The following is a 20237-nucleotide window of genomic DNA, read 5'->3' as shown; positions in this document are numbered from 1 at the left end:
TGGTAGGCAAGTCAGCACATAAGAAAAATCCATCTGTGATACTAACATCATCCCTCTTCTTGTCCAAAGCACTTGACGATGTAATGTAACGATACACAGCCACCAGGACCTTGGTTTTGTGTTTCATCTGAAAGGCAGCCCCTCTGGCAGCACCATGACTCCTAACTGGGGGGAGCAGAGTGTAATATTTATAATGGAATGCAAAACTACTCAGAGTTCACATTCCTTCAGCAACTTAAACATTTTAAAAAAATCTTTCTTTGGTACATTAATTCTTTTGGGCTAAATGCCCCTATTTACCCAATGAAAAATAAACTACTTGTTCAGATTGGCTTTGGCTTTGCTTCGAAGGCGGGGAGTGAACTTTTGCAGATTTTCTTTGTAAACTCATTTGTATCGCCTAAAATTTTGCAAAAAGTGATATGGGGGGATGATATTCATGTGAAATATAAATTGCGAATGAGCATATCACCACTACCATCTAGCTGGGCAACTGAAGGTAGTTTTTAAGGGAGGTGTAACTTGGTGGTTTGCTAAACAAATCTGACTCCTAAAAAGGGTAGAGTAGTCTGGCAAGGTTGAATGGCACTTGTTTTGAGACCTCAGAGTGCTTTAGGACTGTGTTTCTCAACCAGTGATACACATATCCTTTGACGTACACCAGAGAAGCCTTTTTTTTTTTTTTTTTGAAAAGTATGTCCTTTATATATTTAAAAAAAAAAAAAAAAAGTTGAGAAACACTGAGTTAGGGGATGCCGTAGATGCTGGAAGTGGTTGCCTCTGGGTTGAAGTGGTTTCCATCACATACAGGGTAGAGCATTTGGTTTGATGGCTCACAGCACCCCCATTATACACGTTAGTCCAGTATCCCACCATCCATCCCTAATGACACTAGGTCTTTCAGCTTTCTTATTCTGCCTCTCGTCTTACATCAGGAAAGTGGCCTTCAGGTGAGAAGTGGACAACCACAATGCGAGGAACGCATGATGAAATTTCAATATGTAGGAAGCAGAAATGTCCCTGTACTGATCTGAGCCTACTCCATTTCGCTCTCTGAATACTGGGGAAGTTTGAATCTGGTCCCAGGTTCGAAATTTAAAGCTGTCCCTGCTTCTATAATAATCCAGATCCAAACTTCCTCAGCATTGGCAATGGTTGACACTGCGGCAATGCACAGATGCACTGAACAAACAGCTACGCGGGCGTGAAGAAAGAGAGCTAGAGCTGAATCCAGAAGTTAGTTTGGCTCTTTCTCTACAATAGACCAAATCCCCAGATCCAGCCCTCCCTGAAAACTGGAGAAGCTCATGTCTGGAGTCACATCTGAAGCTTGTGTTGGCTCTGATAGTTGAGTGGCATGTGTTAGCTCCATGATGTCAGCACACAGCACTTCTTTCCCTGAAGGGCAGACAGAGAAAGTCCGTGACCCAACAGGGAATGCATTAATACAGGAACACTGAGTATTTCTTGCTTGAAGTCTGTTCTGTGCATATAATGTCAAAAAGGAAATTGACCCTGTACTCAGCAGGTGTATTTTTCTTCTGCTCCATCCGAAGTTCGTGGTCTGGATAATAACACTTGAGCACAGGAATCAATAGATGTGGGGGGGGAAAAACCCTGGTTTGCACCAGCAGGCTGACTTGATATTGTAGGCCATACATGGGTTTGGAATGAGGGATATTAGGCTCACAACTGTTGCCAGTGCCAAGAACTACAAAGCTAAAATTGGCAGCTCTGAGATGAGTAACGTACAAACACAGCCTGGAGTGTTGCAAGTGTTCGAGCACTTTGGAAGTATGTTGAGTAAACGCAAATCTGTTGTTATGGCAACCAAACAGAGGGGCAATCCTGCTGCCTCTCTCTGACAGCTTTCCAGTTGAAGTGCCTGGTTAATTTGAACTGTCCTAACTTCAGTTTAGAACAGCTGCTCCACATAACTCCAGGTAGTGTGGGAGAGAGGTTCCCGCCAACCTCTTCAAATAGTGATTGTGGAATTAATCCAGAGACATCTCTGGGAAGATTTGGAAGTCAGTGGGTAAAACTCAGATCCTCTGGCTTCAAAAGAACAGGCCTCTGCCAGTTGAGCAAAGAGAGAATGGCTCATCATTGTCAGAACCACGGGGTCGGTGGCATCTCATTTAGGAATGCTGGGTCTATTCAGTAGAAGGCAATGATACACATGTACTCTAGACAGTTCAGAACTAGCACCTCTATTGTCCCAGGAGTCACAGACATGTAACTACTGGAGAACGCCAATTATTTGACCGTCAGTTATCCAACTTTCCATTTTATTTGAGGTGCTCTGCCCGCCTGGCAGTATCCATCCCAATCCCACAGTCCTGGAGCAACTGGCCCTGCCCGCTCCCCCAGCCCCACGGCAATCAGCTCAGTGCCACCAGCCCACCCCATGGCAGCTGGCCCCGGAGAGCTGGTCCCACGGCAGTCAGCCCTGCAGCAACCAGCAGCCTGCCCTAGACAGCCAGGGGGCCTATCTGTCAGTCCTATTTATGTTGGATAATTGGGGTCCTACTATAGTTACTAGTCAAGGTGGCAATAGATGGCACAGAAGATTACACAGCAGCGTTGCTGGCTTTTATAGAGCCAGTAAACATCATCGTGTGCTCCAAGTAGCTTCTTGTGCCCAGCTCTTAACGTTCATAGCACATCACCCAAGAAATTCAAAATACACTGATTGCTAATTAATCCTCATCACGGCTGTGTGAGGCAGGTAAAGATGTTGCCCTTGCCCTAACTAGAGAAGGAGAGTGGCTTGACCAAGGCCAGTCAGTGTCAGAGCCAGGACAAGAGCCCAGCCATTCAGCCTCCTCCCAGTACTCTTCTAGGCCACAATGTGATAGCAGACTTGAGAACTAACCTAACGAGACCGAGGCATGATAAAATAACCAACCAGTCACTTCATCCAAATGGTTGCTGGTGTAACAAAAGTAAAATTAACTTGTTTTGGTTGGGCTACGATTTGTTCACATGCTGCCACTTCTCTCTGCATTTCAGCAGAAAGGCAGTAGCGCCAGGGTGCCATGGGAGAGGCTGGTCTGTGTCTTTTTCAACTCTGAGGAAGACAGAGAATACTGGGAACTCTCCTTGTGTTCATCTGAAAATTCAAAAAAAGCCTGGGATTATTCCAGAAGTTGCCTGTGAACTAGACACAGAGCTGAACCAAGACATTGGAGCTTTGACTGTTTACTTAAGTTTTAATTTGGAACACGGTGAAGGGAGGGTAACTTTCCAGAGAGGAACCAGTCCATTTGCTGTATGTGGACCTTGGAACAACCAGCATGTAGATATCCTCCTGAAAAGTCCAGCTCTGGTTTTATGTGGCACCCAGGACTTAAAGGGACAGGACACTGAGAGACTGATTAGTGAGTTCCTGAAGCAGTGCTGGAGTTAAGTTGCATGCTTTGAATAAAGCTGCTTGTCATATGTCTTATTACTTACTGAAGCTTTGCATGCTTATGAGCTAGAGCATGGCAGAGCCGTCGTGCATGCTGCATAATATCCTTGTTCGTTAACACAAGTTCCCAACTTTCTTGGGAAATGAAATGTCCACAGGAAAAAGGACACTACTCAGAGATCTGGGACCTGCTATTTTATATCTTGAACCAGTGACGAAATATCACTCTGGAGGGCACTTGGGTGACTCCCAGAAGCTGGTGTTGGGTCAAGTCTCTGCCTCTGGGAACGCTGGTCTCTGCAGGGCTGGAACTGCTGCCTGGCCCATGCACTAGATCCCACAGCTTTGCAAAGCCTCTTTGTCTCAGAGTCAGGTTGTCCTCTCATCCCTGGCCCAGCAAACTGCCCGTCTGTATCGCCCAAAATAGAAGTGTCTCACGGGCCTCAACAGGAGTTTCTAGTCCATTCTGATCCTACTTGGACTCCAAGCATGCTGGTAAACGTGGGTCACAGGGGGCTCTGGTAGCTGTTCTGTTGTAGTCTATAGAGTAGGACATCCTACAGCAGTGGTGTCCAAAACAAAATGTAACAATCGCCACAGACACACACACACCCCCGCTCGCCCCTCCCACCCAACCAGGCACCTTTCTCCCCATCCCCCTTGTGCAAACTGCTGGTGAATCACTGGAGCCGCCAACCCGAGTCTTGCCATGTAAGCTCCACAAGCCACCCCGCCCCGCCCCGAGGCCCCGAGCGAGCCAGAGGAGGAGATGCCTCTGCAGCTGCCACCATGTGCTTGTCCCACCAAGTGGTGGGGTGCATGTGCGGACGGGCAGAAGGGTCTTCATGCATGCGGTTCTAACAAGCCACTTTGCCGCACCGCAGCGTCCAGTTCATCACATGCAGTGAACAGACGGTGTATTGGGCACGGCAGTCCTAAAGGCACAGTCCAGAGTTCTGGAAACTGACAAACTCCAGGTGACGATTGTGGAAAGTCCTCCAGAAACAAGCAGCATGTGGAACACTTTTTGCGCATGGCAGTGCATCACTCGAAGCATGTCCAGGGAGTTGAGACTTACTTCTGTGCCTAAGAGCTTCTCGAAAGTTGCGTCAGCACAACTGCCTCTTCTTTCTAAACAAGGGATAGTCAAAATGTTGTTATAGCCAGATGCATCTTAAAATGGGATGAACGGCCAGGTTCTTCCTGGAACGAGACGTTGAACAATTTATGGCATAGTGCTACTGCCCAGTGATTTCTTTACACCTACCAAGAAAGATACGAGTCAAAGAGAATAAATAATTTTAAATGTATGCCAGTTAGGTCCTGTGCCCCGGCAGAATGCCAACTGTATCAATTTATTGTGGAGCTTGGACACTGCTACGAGAAGGAGAGCAGGTGATTAGCTAGGGCCGCACAATAGTTTTTGACTCTGTTCTAGGATTGAGGAAGAGATTTTTCTCATTTGCCAAGCACCTGTGCTATACCTCGAACAGATTTTCACCCCACGCTGCTTTTTGTGTGTTGAATTTGTGCCTAACACAAATCAAACCACCTCAGGAGTGCAAAAGGATTTTGTTTGGAGTCAGTGAGTGAGAGGCACACCCTGTTGTAGCCACAACACCTTCAGATTATGCCTGCTCAGATTCACCTTCAGATTATGCCGTGGACATGAGACTTCCACAGGTAATCCAATTTCTGCTGGAAGTGTTGTCAATGAATTGTTCTGTCATGTTCTTCCTGCTAAACTAATACAGATCCAATGCATCTGAGATTTGTGTGCTATCTGGAACTGCCAGCCTTCAGATAAACTATAAAGCCATTTATGGTTATCTAAAACCCAAGAGTTGCCAAGAGATGAGTTCTGAGATTCCCAAGAGTTGTGGCCACACTCCACTTTGGGAACTTACATTCATGCTGTCTGAACTTTAATTGGGGTACGAAATGCTTCCACACAGTCTAGCCTCTGTGGTGTTGATAAGCATTGCTAAACAGCTCCCGTATTATACCCCAGATGAGACTCCACTTAGCTAGGGCAGGCTAGCAGGTGATTCCTTTACATACAAGAGGCTTGTAATGTGCTTTGAGATTTTGGGTTTTGATGAAAGGTGTCAGTTGCATGTGGCCGTGTCTACACGTGCCCCAAACTTCGAAATGGCCATGCAAATGGCCATTTCGAAGTTTACTAATGAAGCGCTGAAATGCATATTCAGCGCTTCATTAGCATGCGGGCGGCAGCGGCGCTTCGAAATTGACGCGCCTCGCCGCCGCGCGGCGCGTCCAGACAGGGCTCCTTTTTGAAAGGGCCCCACCTACTTTGAAGTCCCCTTATTCCCATGAGCCCCTTTCGAAAAGGAGCCCCGTCTGGACGCACTGCACGGCGGCAAGGCGCGTCAATTTCGAAGCGCCGCTGCCGCCCGCATGCTAATGAAGCACTGAATATGCATTTCAGCGCTTCATTAGTAAACTTCGAAATGGCCATTTGCATGGCCATTTCGAAGTTTGGGGCACGTGTAGACGTAGCCTGTAAGAGATTATTCTAACATTCTTTAGGGCGGAGATGAGCAAACTCTGTCTCAGGCCCCACTTTTCATCCCTGCAAATAGCAGGGTGCCACAACCGGTCTAATGTAATACAAACCAATGGAAATTTTGGTTATGTTCATATGAAAAATAAAATAACCTTTTTGGCATGTGTAAGAAAATAAGTCTGTAGAATGTTAAAAGAAAGTTTTTATATACATATGTATATGTATATAAAAGTGAATACACATAAAAACAGTAACATATTTCAACATATTTAATGAGATGAATGAGCCTGAGACCCAGCAGCCAATCATGCTGTGACCCCTTATGAAATGTCGCACACTGCCCCCCAAAAGGGGGCCCACCCCGCACTTTGCTCACCCCTGTCTTAGGGGATACTTTAGTCTCTCTCTGCCCTACGGTGTTGGCTGTATGCATCAGCTCTTCTCCATAATGCTGTACTGCATTAACTCTGTTTGGAGAGAGATGGAGTCCACCCCAACCCTGGTCTCCCCTCCCTAAGATGTTGAATGACTGCTGCTTTACTGTATTGTGTTTTGTAAGTACATTTTATCCCACCAGGGTACCTCTGAAAGCCAGATGTTCCCTCTCAGCATGGCCTCTTCTTTTTTTAAACAAACATTTTTGAGCTGGTTGTATTTTTATTCAGTTCCCTCTGTGAACTCTTTAGGACAGAAATGGCTCTATGCTTGGCAGAGTCACATCAGGAGAAGGAGTGGGTGGGGGGGGAATTTATATATATACTTTCAAGTGTATGACTTTGCAATATATATATATTTATTTATATACACTTGAAAGTTAGGAAATGCCTGAGTTAAGATGGTGTGGGCAACCTGAATTCAACCCCCTGATGCAGATGTATTATGAGACAATCTTCGGTGACATGAGCACACATTATTTTTCCCACAGGACCCTTGCTCTATTGCTTGCACAGCGTGGACCTATTCTGAAGCTGAATAAGGGCTGTGACAAAAAGGAGCCTGTCCTCTGCACCAATGTCTGTCAACCTTTTTGATAAAGTGCCCCTTTTAAAAATACATATTTAAGCACCCACCAGACTTCTCTCACATACCCGTAAGGGTACACATACCACCAGTTGAGAAACCTGGTCCTAAGGTAATCTGAGGACTTGAAGCAAGTGCCATTCCACCTGTCCAGATCACCATGCCCTTTTCAGGGGTCACATTTGTTTTGCATACACCAAGTTACACCGCCCTTAAGATCGACTTACTTACGAAAACATGCAGCAATATCACAGAAGACTACTACTGAAAACTTGCTGACTTTCTACCAGCTTATTATCAAAGAAATTATTTGAAATAGAAATATTGTACTTACATTTAGCGTAAGGCACATGAAGCAGTAGAAACATGTTGTCTGAAAGAACTTTTAGAGTGTGCCGACTTTACCAGTGTTTTCTGTGTAGCCTGTTGTAAAATTAGGTGAATAGCTAGATGAGTTGTACCCCCGGAAGACCTCTGTGTATCCCCAAGGGTACAAGTGCCCCTGGTTAAGAAACACTACTCTGCAGGATTCCCAGCCTCATTTGTTGTAGAGGACCAAAGGTGTGCGCTGAATGAGGCAGGGGATTAGTTACCATGTTGATAAGCATAGTTTAGAGACCAGGCTGATAATAAAAGGTGTGTTCTTACAGAAGACTGTGCAGAGTATCCAGAAAGTATTTAAATTGCTATCTCTTTGGAGCAAGAACCTTGTCTTGCTACATGATGGGAAAACATCTAATGAGCTTTTGGTTCTATATAAATAAATATGCTTCAATAAATTATTTTTTATTATTATTGTATAATATAAAACAAGAAGGGTAGAAATTTACTTTTTCCTGCATGGTCAAAGAAAAGCATTTCAATGAGCTTAGAGACCTCTTTCTCTGATGACCAGTTCATCCCTGGCTGACCTCATGAGTGGTGGGACATTAGTGAGCCTTCTGGCAAAACATTCCATTAGAGAAGAAACACTGCCTCTCCAGTTAAACATGCCACCACCATGCCAATGTTCCCAGATCGCTGATGTTCAGCGTACTCTCTGCTGTTGGTGCTGTAAGCTGGCAAGAAAAGTGATGAGCTGTTCTCTTACTCCTAGTTAGTAGTCCTGTACTGCTCAGTACAGGCAGTATTAGTGATTTGAGGATTTGTCACCAGGCTAGAAATCTGACATCTTTCCACAGAAAAAAAGACCTGTCCCCAACACACACACAATGTATTCACTGGAAGCCTTACCCTTCAAGCTGACAAGGATCATCTTTCTAATAATTTCACTCATGTGGCAGATGGGATTTGTGTGGTTCAGACAATTACAAATGTTAGCTGTTCTGAAAAGAGACATGAGCTTAGGGGTGTTAATAGTAAGCTATATACTGAATCCCTGAACCACAGAAATTAGAGGTAGAGGAGACCTATTAGGTAATGTCATCCAACCCTCCAGCCAATAAATGATTGGTCCCTATACAGCTCAGTTTCAAGTGAGGTTTCCATCATGTTCTCTTCTTAGACTGTTCTAGTCAACATTAATGTTAGGTATTTTTTCCTGATATTCAGCCTAAAGTCTCCTCCACTCTGTTTCAGCCCATTACTCTTACTCACTTTGATTTTTGGATGTGAAAACTGGATCTATTTCCAGCTAGGAAAATCTTGAATCTCTTGAGTAACTATGAAAGCCAATGAGTATTTAAATAGCAAGGAAATTAAGCGAAACTTCAGTAGACACACAATTCATGTTGCTTTCTGTGTCTAGGGGTTGTGAGTGGTAACTAGAGAAAAAGAAATTGCGTATAAAAAATCTGAAAGGCAGTTATCAGATTTGCAATGGGAAAGTGAGTGCAGCATGGGAGCTGGTTACACTAATTCAGATATATCTTTTTCCCACAGAAGATGAAGCCCATTGTCCAAAGGAGACGCTCCACCCCTTCTGCCATTAGCAAAGCACTCAGCAAGTCCAAATCCCATTCCAGGTAAGGAAACATCTCCCCAGTATCCCCACTCATTCTTAAGTCCCCTTTTGCAAAGAAAATTATAAATGAGATTTTCTAATCCGTATTTTAGTTCAGTTGCTAATACCAACGACCATTTGTGTCTGGACAGCTCTTCCATCTGGAGGGGTTCCTGTTTCTTTTTTGGAACATGCTTTAAAAGTGTGGTGCAGAAAACACATTGTGCCAGACTGTGATCTCACCTTTGCAGATGTAAATCCAGAGAGTAACTCAACTGCACTCAGTGGAATCACTCCGGGTTTACATTGGTGTTGTTCAGGTCAGGATCTAGCCTTTACTGTATGGAAAAGCAGCCAACTTTAAGGTGAAGTTTGTATGCCAGTAGCCAAGACACACATATGATAAATATCTAGTTAGTCACAGCAGCCTGACTGTATTCTCTCTGGAAGCCAAACAACTGATGGCCCGTGAGGCCCTTAAAAGAAATCAGTAATTGTTTACTTTTAATTTTTTTTTTTTTTAAAAAACCAACAAAACATAAATTACAATCCTCCGTTTTACTTTCTCACCCGGTTCTCATCAGACAGGCCCTCTCTCAACTTTTCTGTGTAATGCCAACTGGGCAGTCAGTGAATGTTTGTTTGCCTGATGGATTCGTTGCTGTTTATTCTGCCATCTAACCAGCAACGGGCAATGAGAAGCTGAAACAGTGATGGCCTCAGAAACTAAGTTACTGATGTGATGGAAAAATGAGACGGGAGAAAATTTTGAAAATACACACACACCTTGCCCAGAACAGACCTTCCCTTGAAGTTCTCCTCCGTCCTTGGTTACTGGGGCCTGTGATGTGCAGCCGTTGGTGAAAAACAGCATTGGCAAGTGTCAACACAGAGTCTCTTGGCATAGAGCTGCTCTTTAAGAGCTAGGCTTGCTCCAGCTGAAGTCAGTTTAGATCAGGGTCAGGGCTCACGCCGGACTTTCACGATAATCACAACAGTTTGAGGCTGGAAACTCTAAATCAAATCTAGAAAAAGGGAAGAATCAAAATGGCACCCTGATGAGAGGAACACAGAGAAAATCATTTAAATCCTCCAACTAAAGGAGTAAGACTGGGCGGCAAAGGCTTATGCTTTGGAAACAGACCTGCCGACAAGGGGGAAGGATGGGGCAAAAGAGGAAATTGCTGTGGGTGATTCGAAGGTGCCTGGAGCTCTGGCCACTGCCTCTGCAACAGCTTCTTTAAATTGCCTTCAGAGCACCACACTGCATGCTCCGTGCTGCTCTGAGAACAGGGAGGCGCCATCACCACTGTCCAGTGGTGCTGAGGGCTGGATGCCCCAGCCCCACCCCTTCTGTGTGAGGCTCCACCCCTTCTGAGGGTACAGAGTCTGCCCCACACACACCTTGCCCTGGGGCCCGTGGAAGCTCTTGTCCCTCCTGTCTAGAGGTAAATTCAGGTGCTGTGCGAGGTGGTGGATTGAAAACCCTGGAAGAAGTTAGTTATTCTCAGAGCAGGTGCAGGGAACAGAAGAGCAGCATAACCTCTCTGAACCATTTCACCAATGTGCTTCCATACCCTGCCCACTCGAGGGGCAAGCTAGGAATTCAATGTTTGTGACCCATTCTGTCTTTGCCTTCTCTGCCTCTGTGACTGCCAGTATGATATTTGGTTTGGCGTTATAGGGGCATTTCCACTAAAAACTGGACAGATTTAACTTGACTTAAACACTTGCGCTCTGGATAGCTCATAGGTCATCTACAAGTCTCCTCCATTTCTCTCTGTCTCAGGACAAAACTTCTAGCTGACCCCAGGAGTACCCCAGTTGTTGTCTTTCAATCTCTGTAGATCTTCTCCACATAGTCCGAAGTCTTCCTCTTTCCTGGTTTCCACGCGGGTTCCATTTGAGAGCTTGGCAGACGGTGCTGGATGATGATTTCCTGAGAGCGTGGCCACACTTAATTCTTTGATTGGAATGTCAAGTGTTTCTTCTGCTGCTCTGTTCCAAAGCTCCTCATCTGTGACCATGTTTTGTTATTTGATGCCAAGGCAATAGTTCAAGTATCTGTTTGTGAACATCTGTAACTTGTGATTGGAAGACTTCTTCCAGACTAATTTCCTACAGGTCACTTTTTCGATGGTCACAGCTTTCATTAACTATCAACCCAGGTGACGTGTTAACAGGTGACCTCATGTGAAAAGTTCCCTTTCCCACTCGTGTGCTCTGGAGCCACCTTGTGACCTACTGATCTTAGTTCCTCCAGATATAAAGCACTAAGATTTCCAGTGTTTATAGTCAAGTACAAACACAATGCCCTTCCAGATCTTTTGCTGAAGAGTAGCCAAGCCTCACAGTCCCTCTGATTGGAGAATAACCGTCTTAAAGTTCATGTCGTTTCTCCCCACCCTGCACAGTGTAACCATTAGACACCAGACAAAAGAATACCATGATCTTTCTCTGCTTGGTTCTGATAACACCCTCATAAATAACATCACTGCCCTGATTTGTTTAATTAAAACAAATATTTGTTTAAAAGATAAAAACGTAAGTGATTTACATTTTGTACCAAGCAACCCTTTCCAAGAACAGCAGTTTCCTTTCCCCTTGTATTTAACTGCTTGGGAGTAAGTCTTGCTTTTGTGAAATATTCAGACAGGAGCCAAGGTTTTAGGGTGGTTTAAAATAAATGGCAGAAATCACGTCAGCTGTGTCTCCTGCCCAAGTAATGTGGTCTCAGAAATGCATTTTTCCCTCCTTCAAAAATCTGCCTTCTCCTTCCCCCACCCCCACCCCCACGCAATATCACATTGGCTCTAAAAAGAGAAACAAATTCTTGACTTTATTTGGCTGGAGAACATCTTCGCAAGGGAGGGAAGCTCCAAACATTTCTCATGATGCATTGCCTCAGAAGGAGCTGGTACAATGCCATCTTTACTTGGGCCACCAGAGCATTGCTGATTTTTTTTTCTACTCTTCGGTTGTGTTTACTAAACCTTGTAACTTCTCCAGTACTGAGAAGTCATTGCTGAGGTCACTTGATGTTCCCATCTCCACTGCTCCACTGGGGAGGCTTTTATGGGCATGCTTTAAAGGGAACTTATTTTTTCATTTGTAGAGGCAAGAGGCTTACAAACCATGAATGTGGTTGTTAGTGAGCGTGAGAGCCAGGCTGGAGCCAGTCTGATGCTCAGGCTGCAAAAATGAGGTGTTCGGGGACATCAGGGGAGCTTTTTAAAAGCAGTTAGTGTTGGCTTAACCTGCTCCCATTAGTGCCAGCGAGTAGCTTTACTCTTGAGTATTGGCAGCAGAGTTAGGCCAATGATGCTGAAAATCTCAACCTGTGCAAAATGGGACCACGGACTAGGCACTGCTCAACTGGAGTAAAGAGGTCAAAGGCTGGCCTGCAATGACCATCTCCCTGAAAACTGCATTATAGGTATATATCCCTTCTGTTTACAGCCATTTCTATGAGACTAATAAATGCAGCTAGGACTGGTTGTATCACTCATGCCAAAGGTGCTTCATCCTTGTAAATAATCTGGACAGAGCTCATGTGCCAGTTTGGTAGAGGCAATCCCCCATACTACAGAAAAGTTAGCCGCAGAAAATGAAGATCTGTCCTACATCTCTTATTGATGATGCTGTGACATTCTTCACATCGGGCCATTGCTGCATTTGATACTTAATACTAATAAAGAGAGCATATGTAATTCATGCTTGAGAACAGTAGAGGGAGTTTTGACATGCATAGGGAAAAGCGTAATAAGATTTTGGAATTATTACATTTTGCCAGTTTGCATGAGTACGGGATCGGGTTTGAGCCCAGCAACTGTTTGCTGAATGCAATAGAGATACAGCAGTAATTTCTCTGGCAAAATATTGCACCAAAATCAGTCTAAAGTAGCAACAAAAATAGCTGGATTGCATGAACAATAGTACTGTATCTAGCTTTTATATAGTGCTTTCAATCAGTAGATTTCAAGGTGTTCTTACCAAATTATAGATGGATCCCTGAAACAGGTTGGTGGAACTAGACAAGTATATATAATAAATATTCATTGTGTTACTGCCCCTACAGGGACAAGCAATTTGGTGTGGATTAATGGGTGCGTGTAGCATTAGTAAAAACGGAACTGACCAAATAGCTTGCAAATTTGCCTGCCCTCCCTCCTGATGAGTGACCTTCTGCACAGATCTCAACCCCCTTTCCATTTATAGAATCACAAGCTGAGGTCTTTACTCAGATAACAATACTCATGCCTGAGTAGAGGACCTCAGAGTTTCCTCCACATTCAGTATAAAAATAAGGACAGCTTGTATTACGCTCACTCTGGGCCTATGTGAGAAGAAATAAAATAGCCGATCCCTCTATTGAGTTATTAACAATATCTGTAGGAATTGCAATAATCACACAATTCAAGTAATGATTTTTTTCCAGGGAAATTACTCTTTCCTCATTGCCCCCAGACAACGGACTACGACCCAGGGCTTTCAGTAGCCCCAATTCAGCTTTCATCTTGGATGAGAAGGTACAACTTACCATGGGACTGCAGACTCAGGAGCGACATTTGTTCCTCTTCAGTGACATGCTGATCATTGCCAAGTCCAAGTAAGAGAACGCTAGCAAACTACACAAGGGTTATATGTCTACACATTTAGCCTGCGTCTACACTAGCAAGTTCTTTCAAAAGATTTTTTGAAAGAAGGGGACCCTTTCGAAAGATCCCATGGAGCATCTACACACAAAAAGTGTTCTTTCGAAAGTAAATCAAAAGAACACAGTGCTCCTTTCAAAATTGCTCTTCCTTTCCCGTCTCAGGAAGAGCACCTTCTTTCAAAGGTTTGTTTCAAAAGAAACCATATGTGGACACTCCCTAGGGCTGTTCTTTCAAAAGAGCAGGCCTCATGGGGCCTGATTTTTCAATCACTGGCCCGTTCTTTCAAAAGATCAAGGGCTGCATGGATACTCTCTTTTGAAAGAGCAGATCACAATTTGGTCTGCTTTTTTGTGTGTGGGCGCACTCTTTCGAAAGAAGTTCTCTTGGAAGAGATCTTCCAGAAGGGCTTATTTCGAAAGATCTCTGTAGTGTAGATGTAGCCTTAGAGGTGATGTAAGCCAGGTCAAGGGCATTTGTGGATCTGGGTACCAGTAGAGCCATGTTTTTAAAGGGGCTTCTAAAAGTTTGCATCTTCCTCATTCCACCTATGGAAATGTGTTGGTCACATTTGAGGATAACTGGCATTAATGTATCATTGCATTTTTATAAAGCAGCATGATCTGAACTACGTACATTTGCTCTTTGCTTCATGAGACTCCTTGTAGAAGTGACGTGGCATTGTTGCCAGTGCTGAGGAAATGGAGTGAAAGAAGCTCCACATAGAACACAGAAAATTAACTCACCTTTTGGCTAGATCTCTTTAGCTCCTGTTTAGCAGGGAGGTAATGAGTTTAACCAATCTCAACAGTGCATATTTGTGTGGGGTAGTAATTTGTTCAAATCACAAAACCACCAGGGTAGGGCACATATTTTGGTAAGACTGAGGAGAGGTCAAGGACTTGGGATATTGTGTCATTTCATGTACATCAAAGGAGATGGCTGAGGAGGTCCGTACACATGCTATGCTTCACTCTAGCCACCTCATTTTCCTCAGCAATCTCTGCTTTGAATTCCAGGTCATCCTCCAGCTTGAAGCTGAAGAAGCAGGTGCGCTTGAGTGAAGTCTGGACTGGTTCCTGTCTCAACGAAGTGTCTGAGAAAAAGATGAGCCCTGAGAATTCTTTTGTCATTGGCTGGCCGACCACCAACTGTGTTGTCTCCTTCAGGTATCACAGCACAGTGAAAAACCTCCTGCAATCTCATGGCTTTCACTCTGCTGCGTGCTTAGAACTAAATGATGCCAGAGAAGTGAGAACTCTGAGCTCCTGTTCCAAAAATACAGACCCTCCCGCAGTGAGCTTTAGAGCTCCTGCTAGCTATTGGCAACATAGGGAAAGTGAAGAAGAATACAGTAGTTCAGGTCCTGGTTCTGCCATAGGCTGTGACTTCAAAGTCCTGTCTACACAGCAGTTTTTAGAGTGCTAGCAGGGGCCATGCTAGCCAAATGTGTCAGCTCAGGCTGGGAAGCTCATTACCATGTTACCATAGCAATGGAAACTGGTGGCTGACACTGCCGCCTAAGGCTTCTAGGAATTGGAAGCATAGGAAAGGAAATGGTAGTAGAAACAAAATATTAATTAAAGGTCATTCCAGAAAAATAGACACCTGATTTGCTAACTCTATCACAGAAAGAAATTTGTTTCTTATCTGAACACCCCTCAGGTTGGCCAGGAAATTTAGTTCAGCTCTTGGGGTTTCATTATTATTATTATTATTATTATTTCTTTTTGTTAATACAGAACAGAACCAGGAAAGGACTGTACTTTTGTTCTAGGGCTTCCAGGAAGGAACTGAGATTTATGGCTAAATATAAGCGAAGCCCAGTGGAGTCTCCAAACATTATTAGACATTTAGCTATTATTTAATATTTTGCCTCCCTTTTTTCTTCTCAGCTCATCTGAAGAGAAGGAGCGATGGCTCTCAACATTACTGTGGTAAGAGATGCCTCCTTGTCCCTTTGTTGTGTTGTCCTTTGACAATCCCATATAAACAAATGTGGGGGAGATTTTAGATGCTATATGCCCAACTCTCATTGCCTTCCAATGGGATCCTCTTTGCCTTTTACACATTTGATCTCTGCTTTCATGAAAGGATGTTTCTAGGATCCTGTGATGAAAGCAGATTGGTTTCTAAAAGTCCAGAAGAACAAATTCCACTGAATGGGAGCTAAAATCCTTGGGAAATGTCTTTCTTCACTGCAATGAAAATGGTAACAATAATGCTAATAAGTTAGATGGGGTCTGCTTTGATTGAAAATTGATATTTCATCACTGTCATTTGGAGGTTGAAATCATTTGTAGTAATTACTTAGGGTAAGTCTCCACACCAGCCTTATTCCAAAATTAGATATTCCAGAATACCTCTTCTGAAATAGCTTATTTCAAAATAATGCTGCTACACACAGGACTTGTCGACACATGTCCCTCTGCTTCAGAAGGGGCATGTTAATAAGGCACTTTGGAACAGGTTAATGAGGCGCTGATATCCATATCCAGTACCTCATTAGCATAATGGCAGCCAGACATGCTTAGAAAGTACTGCTTTCGAAACACAGACTGGCTGTGTAGATGTGGGCTTCGAAATAAACCCCACACTTCGAAATTCCCTTGTTCCCAAAATGAATTGGGAATAAAGGAATTTCAAAGTGTAACGCTTATTTCAAAGTGCCCACATCTATACAACCAGTCTGTGTTTCAAAAGCTGCACTTTTGAAGCATGTCTGGCTGTCATTATGCTAATGAGGTGCTGCATATGCATATCAGCGCCTTATTAACCTGTTCCAAAGTGCCTCTTTAACATGCCCCTTCCAAAGGGGAGGGACATGTGTAGACACAGCCACAAAAGTGCATTTCAGAATAGCACTTAGCTATTTCGAAATACATCATCTTAACACATAGAGCCTATTTCGAAATAAAATCATTGAATGGACTATGGCTTATTTCAAAATAGGCTCTATTCCCGAGAGCTGGGTCTACACATACCCCCTCATTTCAGAGGGGGCATGTTAATGAGGCACTTCAGAAAATGCTAATGAGGTGCTGACATGAATGTGCAGTGGCTCATTAGCATAATAACAGCCATACACAAATCGAAAGTGCCAGTTTCGGAATGCACGCCACCCGTGTAGATGGGGATCTTCCAAAAGGACTGCATGACTTAGAAAGCCCCTTCTTCCTAAAACCAAATGGGAAGAAGGGGCTTTCAAAGTAAGGAGGGTACTTTCGAAAGGAGGGGATATGTGTAGACACAGCTTATCTTAACAGCTCCTATTTCGAAATAGCTATTTCAAAATAAACGCAATTCCTCAAACAATGAGGTTTACCAATTTTGAAATAAGCCAGCCACTATTTCAAATTTATTTTAAAATAGCAGTTTTGTCATGTAGATGCTATGATACTTATTTTGAAATAACAGCTGTTATTTTGAAATAACTTTGTTGTGTGGACCTACCCTTAACATTTAATATGTGATGGCCAGTAACTCCTGGGTTCATGGAGGGTACAGAGAGGGAAAGGAATCCTCCTCCAAATTGGGGAGAACACTGATGACCTGAAATAGGGTGTTGGAAAGGGTTATATGAGGCACACTTGGGCCAAAATCAAATACACCTGGATTTCCCTTGTCAGCAGCCTCTGCCTTCATATGATATGTGAATGGGGATGGTAAGAAATCCACATTACAGTGTGAGCTTCAGCCTGGCCTTTAGCTTTTACACAAGGTTCAAAGGCAACAGGTGAAAAAAATCCCACAGGTGAGCATAAAAACAGGCAACCTTAACAGATAACTAAATGTTGGGGGTATGAACAATTATTTCAGGGTCATAGGAGCAACAAGGAAGAAATCCATGGGGGAAGCTGCCCACTATCTTAGCTGCCTGTACACAAATGCAAGGAATATATGTAATAAATGGAGAAAGCTCAGAGGATTAATACATAAGATAAATTATGACTTCACTAGCCGGTGTTCCCTGTAAGCTGAACACTTGGACAGCCACCCCAGAGAGATGCAGGTGCTGACTAGCAGAGCACACACAGACACGCACAGCCAGCAGTGTGTGTTTATATTTGTGGTGCACCTCTGAATGTGTCTTGGTGCACATAGCAAAATTTATTCTGAACGTGGATGGGGTCACAATAGAGGGAACAGTCTGACCGGCATCAGAGACTTGGCAAGCTAAACCTCATGATTGGACTATTGGTATAGAGGGGTATGTCTAGGACAGCTGGGAAAAGCAGGGAGAAAAGGAAGGAGGTATTCCAATAGACATCCAGAATATGTACCCTTGTTCAGAGTTCTAGAGAGAGTTGAGAGGCAGATCAGACAAAAGTGTCTGGATAAAGATTAAAGGGGGAAAAAATAGGAGTGATATCATGATAGGAGTCTACTATAAACCACTAAATAAGGATGAGGTTAATGATAATAATACAAATACCCAAATATCCGAACCATATGAGCTGGTAATTATGGTACACATCTGTTAGAAAAGTAATATAGCAAGACATAACATTTCTAATAAATATAGTGGGACAACTCTTTTTTTCAAAGAGAGTCAGAAATAACCTGATGGCAACCCATTTTAGACTTGATTCTGAATGAGGAAGAATTGGTGTCAAATCTGAATGTGGCAGACAATTTGGGTGGAAGGGATCATGAAATGACCAATTTCATGACTCAAGAGAAAGCGAGGCGTCACAGTAAGAAGATGTCTGCTTCACAATAGCAGATTTTAACAAATTCAGAGAATTAGTATACACTCCCATGGGAATAAATCTAAGGTATTAAGAGTTCAGGAGAAGTGGCAATTTCTAAAGAAGACCATATTAAATGCACAACTGCCAACTATTCCAATGTGAAAAAAGGAAGACCAGTAAGAGTCCTATATGATTTCATCAGAAGATAACTTGAAAATCTAAAAGGAGTCCCACAAAAAGTGGAAATATAGACAAATTGTTAAAGAGGAACACAAAAGAATAGCACAAGCATATCGGAACAAAAATCATAAAGAGTAAAGCACAGAATGAATTACATCTAGAAAGAGATATACCAGACAATAAGAATGGGGTTATTTAAATGCATTAGGAACAAGAGAAAGACAAAGGGAGGTGCAGGTCAGTCTTTCTCAACCTTTTTTATAAAGTACCCCTTTTTCAAAAAAACAAAATAAATTGTAAATAACCACAGACTTCTCTCACATACCCCTAAGGGTACATGCACCATTGGTTGAGAGACATGGTCTTAAAGTAATGTGAGGTCTTGAAACAAATGCCATTTAGTCCGTCCAGATTACTGTACCCTTTTCAGGAGTCAGGTTTATTTTACATATCACCAAGTTACACCTCACTTAAAAACTACTTACAAAAATATGTAAAAACGTCATGGAAGACTAGTACTGAAAACTAGCTGACTTTCTACAATCTTATAATCAAATAAATGGATTCGAATAGAAATAGCATACTTAAATTTCAGCGTAAGACATGTGAAGCAGTAGGAACAAGTCATTGTCTGAATGAACTTTTAGATCATGCTGACTTTACTCGTGTTTTTATGTGACCTGTTATAAAGCTAGGCAAATATCTAGATGAGTTGATGAACCTCCTGAAACACCACTGTGTCCCCCCAAGGGTACACATGTCCCAGCTTGAGAAACACTTGTTTACATCCTCTACTTACTAGGGAATAAGCACTAATAACTGATAACATCAAGAAGGCAGAGATTTTTCATACCCATTGTGTGGCAGACCTCACTGAAAAAATATAATAGTGACCAAATATTCAATATAACTAATATGATCAACAAGGGAGAGAAAAGCAAGCCAACACAGGGACAGAATATCTTAAGAATATTACATGTATTCCAATTGACAGGGCCTGATTAAATTCATCCTACAGTTCATACGGAACTAGCTGAAGCAATCTTGGAGCCATTAGCAATTATCTTCAAGAACCTCTGAAAGATGCATGAGGTCCTAGACAACTGGAGAAATGTGTTTAAAAAGGAAACAGAGAGGACCCAAGGAATTATAGACCCGTCCATTTAACTTTGATATTAGAAGATATTGGAACAAATTAAACTATCAGTTTTTCAGCACCTCAGGGACAAAGTGGTTATAAGGAACAGCTAGCAAAAATTTGTCAAGAGGAAATGATGCCAAGCTAACCAAATTTCCTTCTTTGATTCTGTTCCTAACCTAGTGGATTGTGGAAAATCAGTGCACGTGATATATCTTGGTTTTACTCAGGCTTTGGTACAGTGTTACATGAGATTCTTAAGCAAACTAGGAAAATAAGGGGTGGTCAACAGGTTGAGCATAAAGAAGTAGTTCTCCTCCTTCTGTGGGCTTATCAAGTGGCATCCCACAGGGCTCAGTTCTGGTATTAATCAGCATTTTCATTAATGACCTGGATAAAGGAATGGAGAATATGCTTATAAAACTTGCTTATGATGCCAAGATGGGAGGGGTTGGAAACAATTTGGAGGGCAGGTTTAGCATTAAAAACAATCTTGAGAAGTTAGAGAAGTGGTTTGAAATCAACAATGTGATAGTCAGTAAAGACAAGTGCCAAGTACTTCACTTTGGAAGGAAAAATCACATGAAAAACTTCAATATGGGGAATAACAGGCTAGGTGAGAGTACTGCTAAAATAGATCTGGGGTGACAGTGGCTCAAACTGAATAGG

At 43.0% G+C, this 20237-nt stretch overlaps 1 protein-coding gene and 1 long non-coding RNA gene across 6 annotated transcripts in view; one reads left to right on the top strand and one right to left on the bottom strand.

The window, feature by feature from the left end:
- The window catches only part of LOC142020420 (uncharacterized), a 60152-nt gene that overhangs the window by 19548 nt on the left and 20367 nt on the right, over positions 1 to 20237 (top strand). For 2 of the 4 annotated variants that reach the window (XM_075008211.1, XM_075008214.1), the window contains 4 exons: positions 8841 to 8923; positions 13340 to 13510; positions 14576 to 14725; positions 15452 to 15493. In XM_075008211.1, coding sequence (XP_074864312.1) covers positions 8841 to 8923; positions 13340 to 13510; positions 14576 to 14725; positions 15452 to 15493 — 446 coding nt within the window. Of the gene's footprint in view, positions 1 to 4526; positions 5096 to 8840; positions 8924 to 13339; positions 13511 to 14575; positions 14726 to 15451; positions 15494 to 20237 lie in introns of those variants that run through there. The other 2 variants (XM_075008212.1, XM_075008215.1) reach the window with 2 other exon arrangements.
- LOC142020422 (uncharacterized) overlaps positions 4414 to 20237 on the bottom strand; it is a 31597-nt gene continuing 15773 nt past the window's right edge. The window contains exons 5-6 of one of the 2 annotated variants that reach the window (XR_012647387.1): positions 9688 to 9926; positions 4415 to 4543 (exon numbers count right to left, since the gene is read on the bottom strand). This is a non-coding gene — a long non-coding RNA (uncharacterized LOC142020422). Of the gene's footprint in view, positions 4544 to 9687; positions 9927 to 20237 lie in introns of both variants that reach the window. The other variant, XR_012647389.1, reaches the window with a different exon arrangement.

This window comes from Carettochelys insculpta, chromosome 13 (assembly GCF_033958435.1).
Source record: "Carettochelys insculpta isolate YL-2023 chromosome 13, ASM3395843v1, whole genome shotgun sequence".
Taxonomy (NCBI): Eukaryota; Metazoa; Chordata; order Testudines; family Carettochelyidae; genus Carettochelys; species Carettochelys insculpta.
This window is presented reverse-complemented; position numbering and strand designations above follow the sequence as displayed.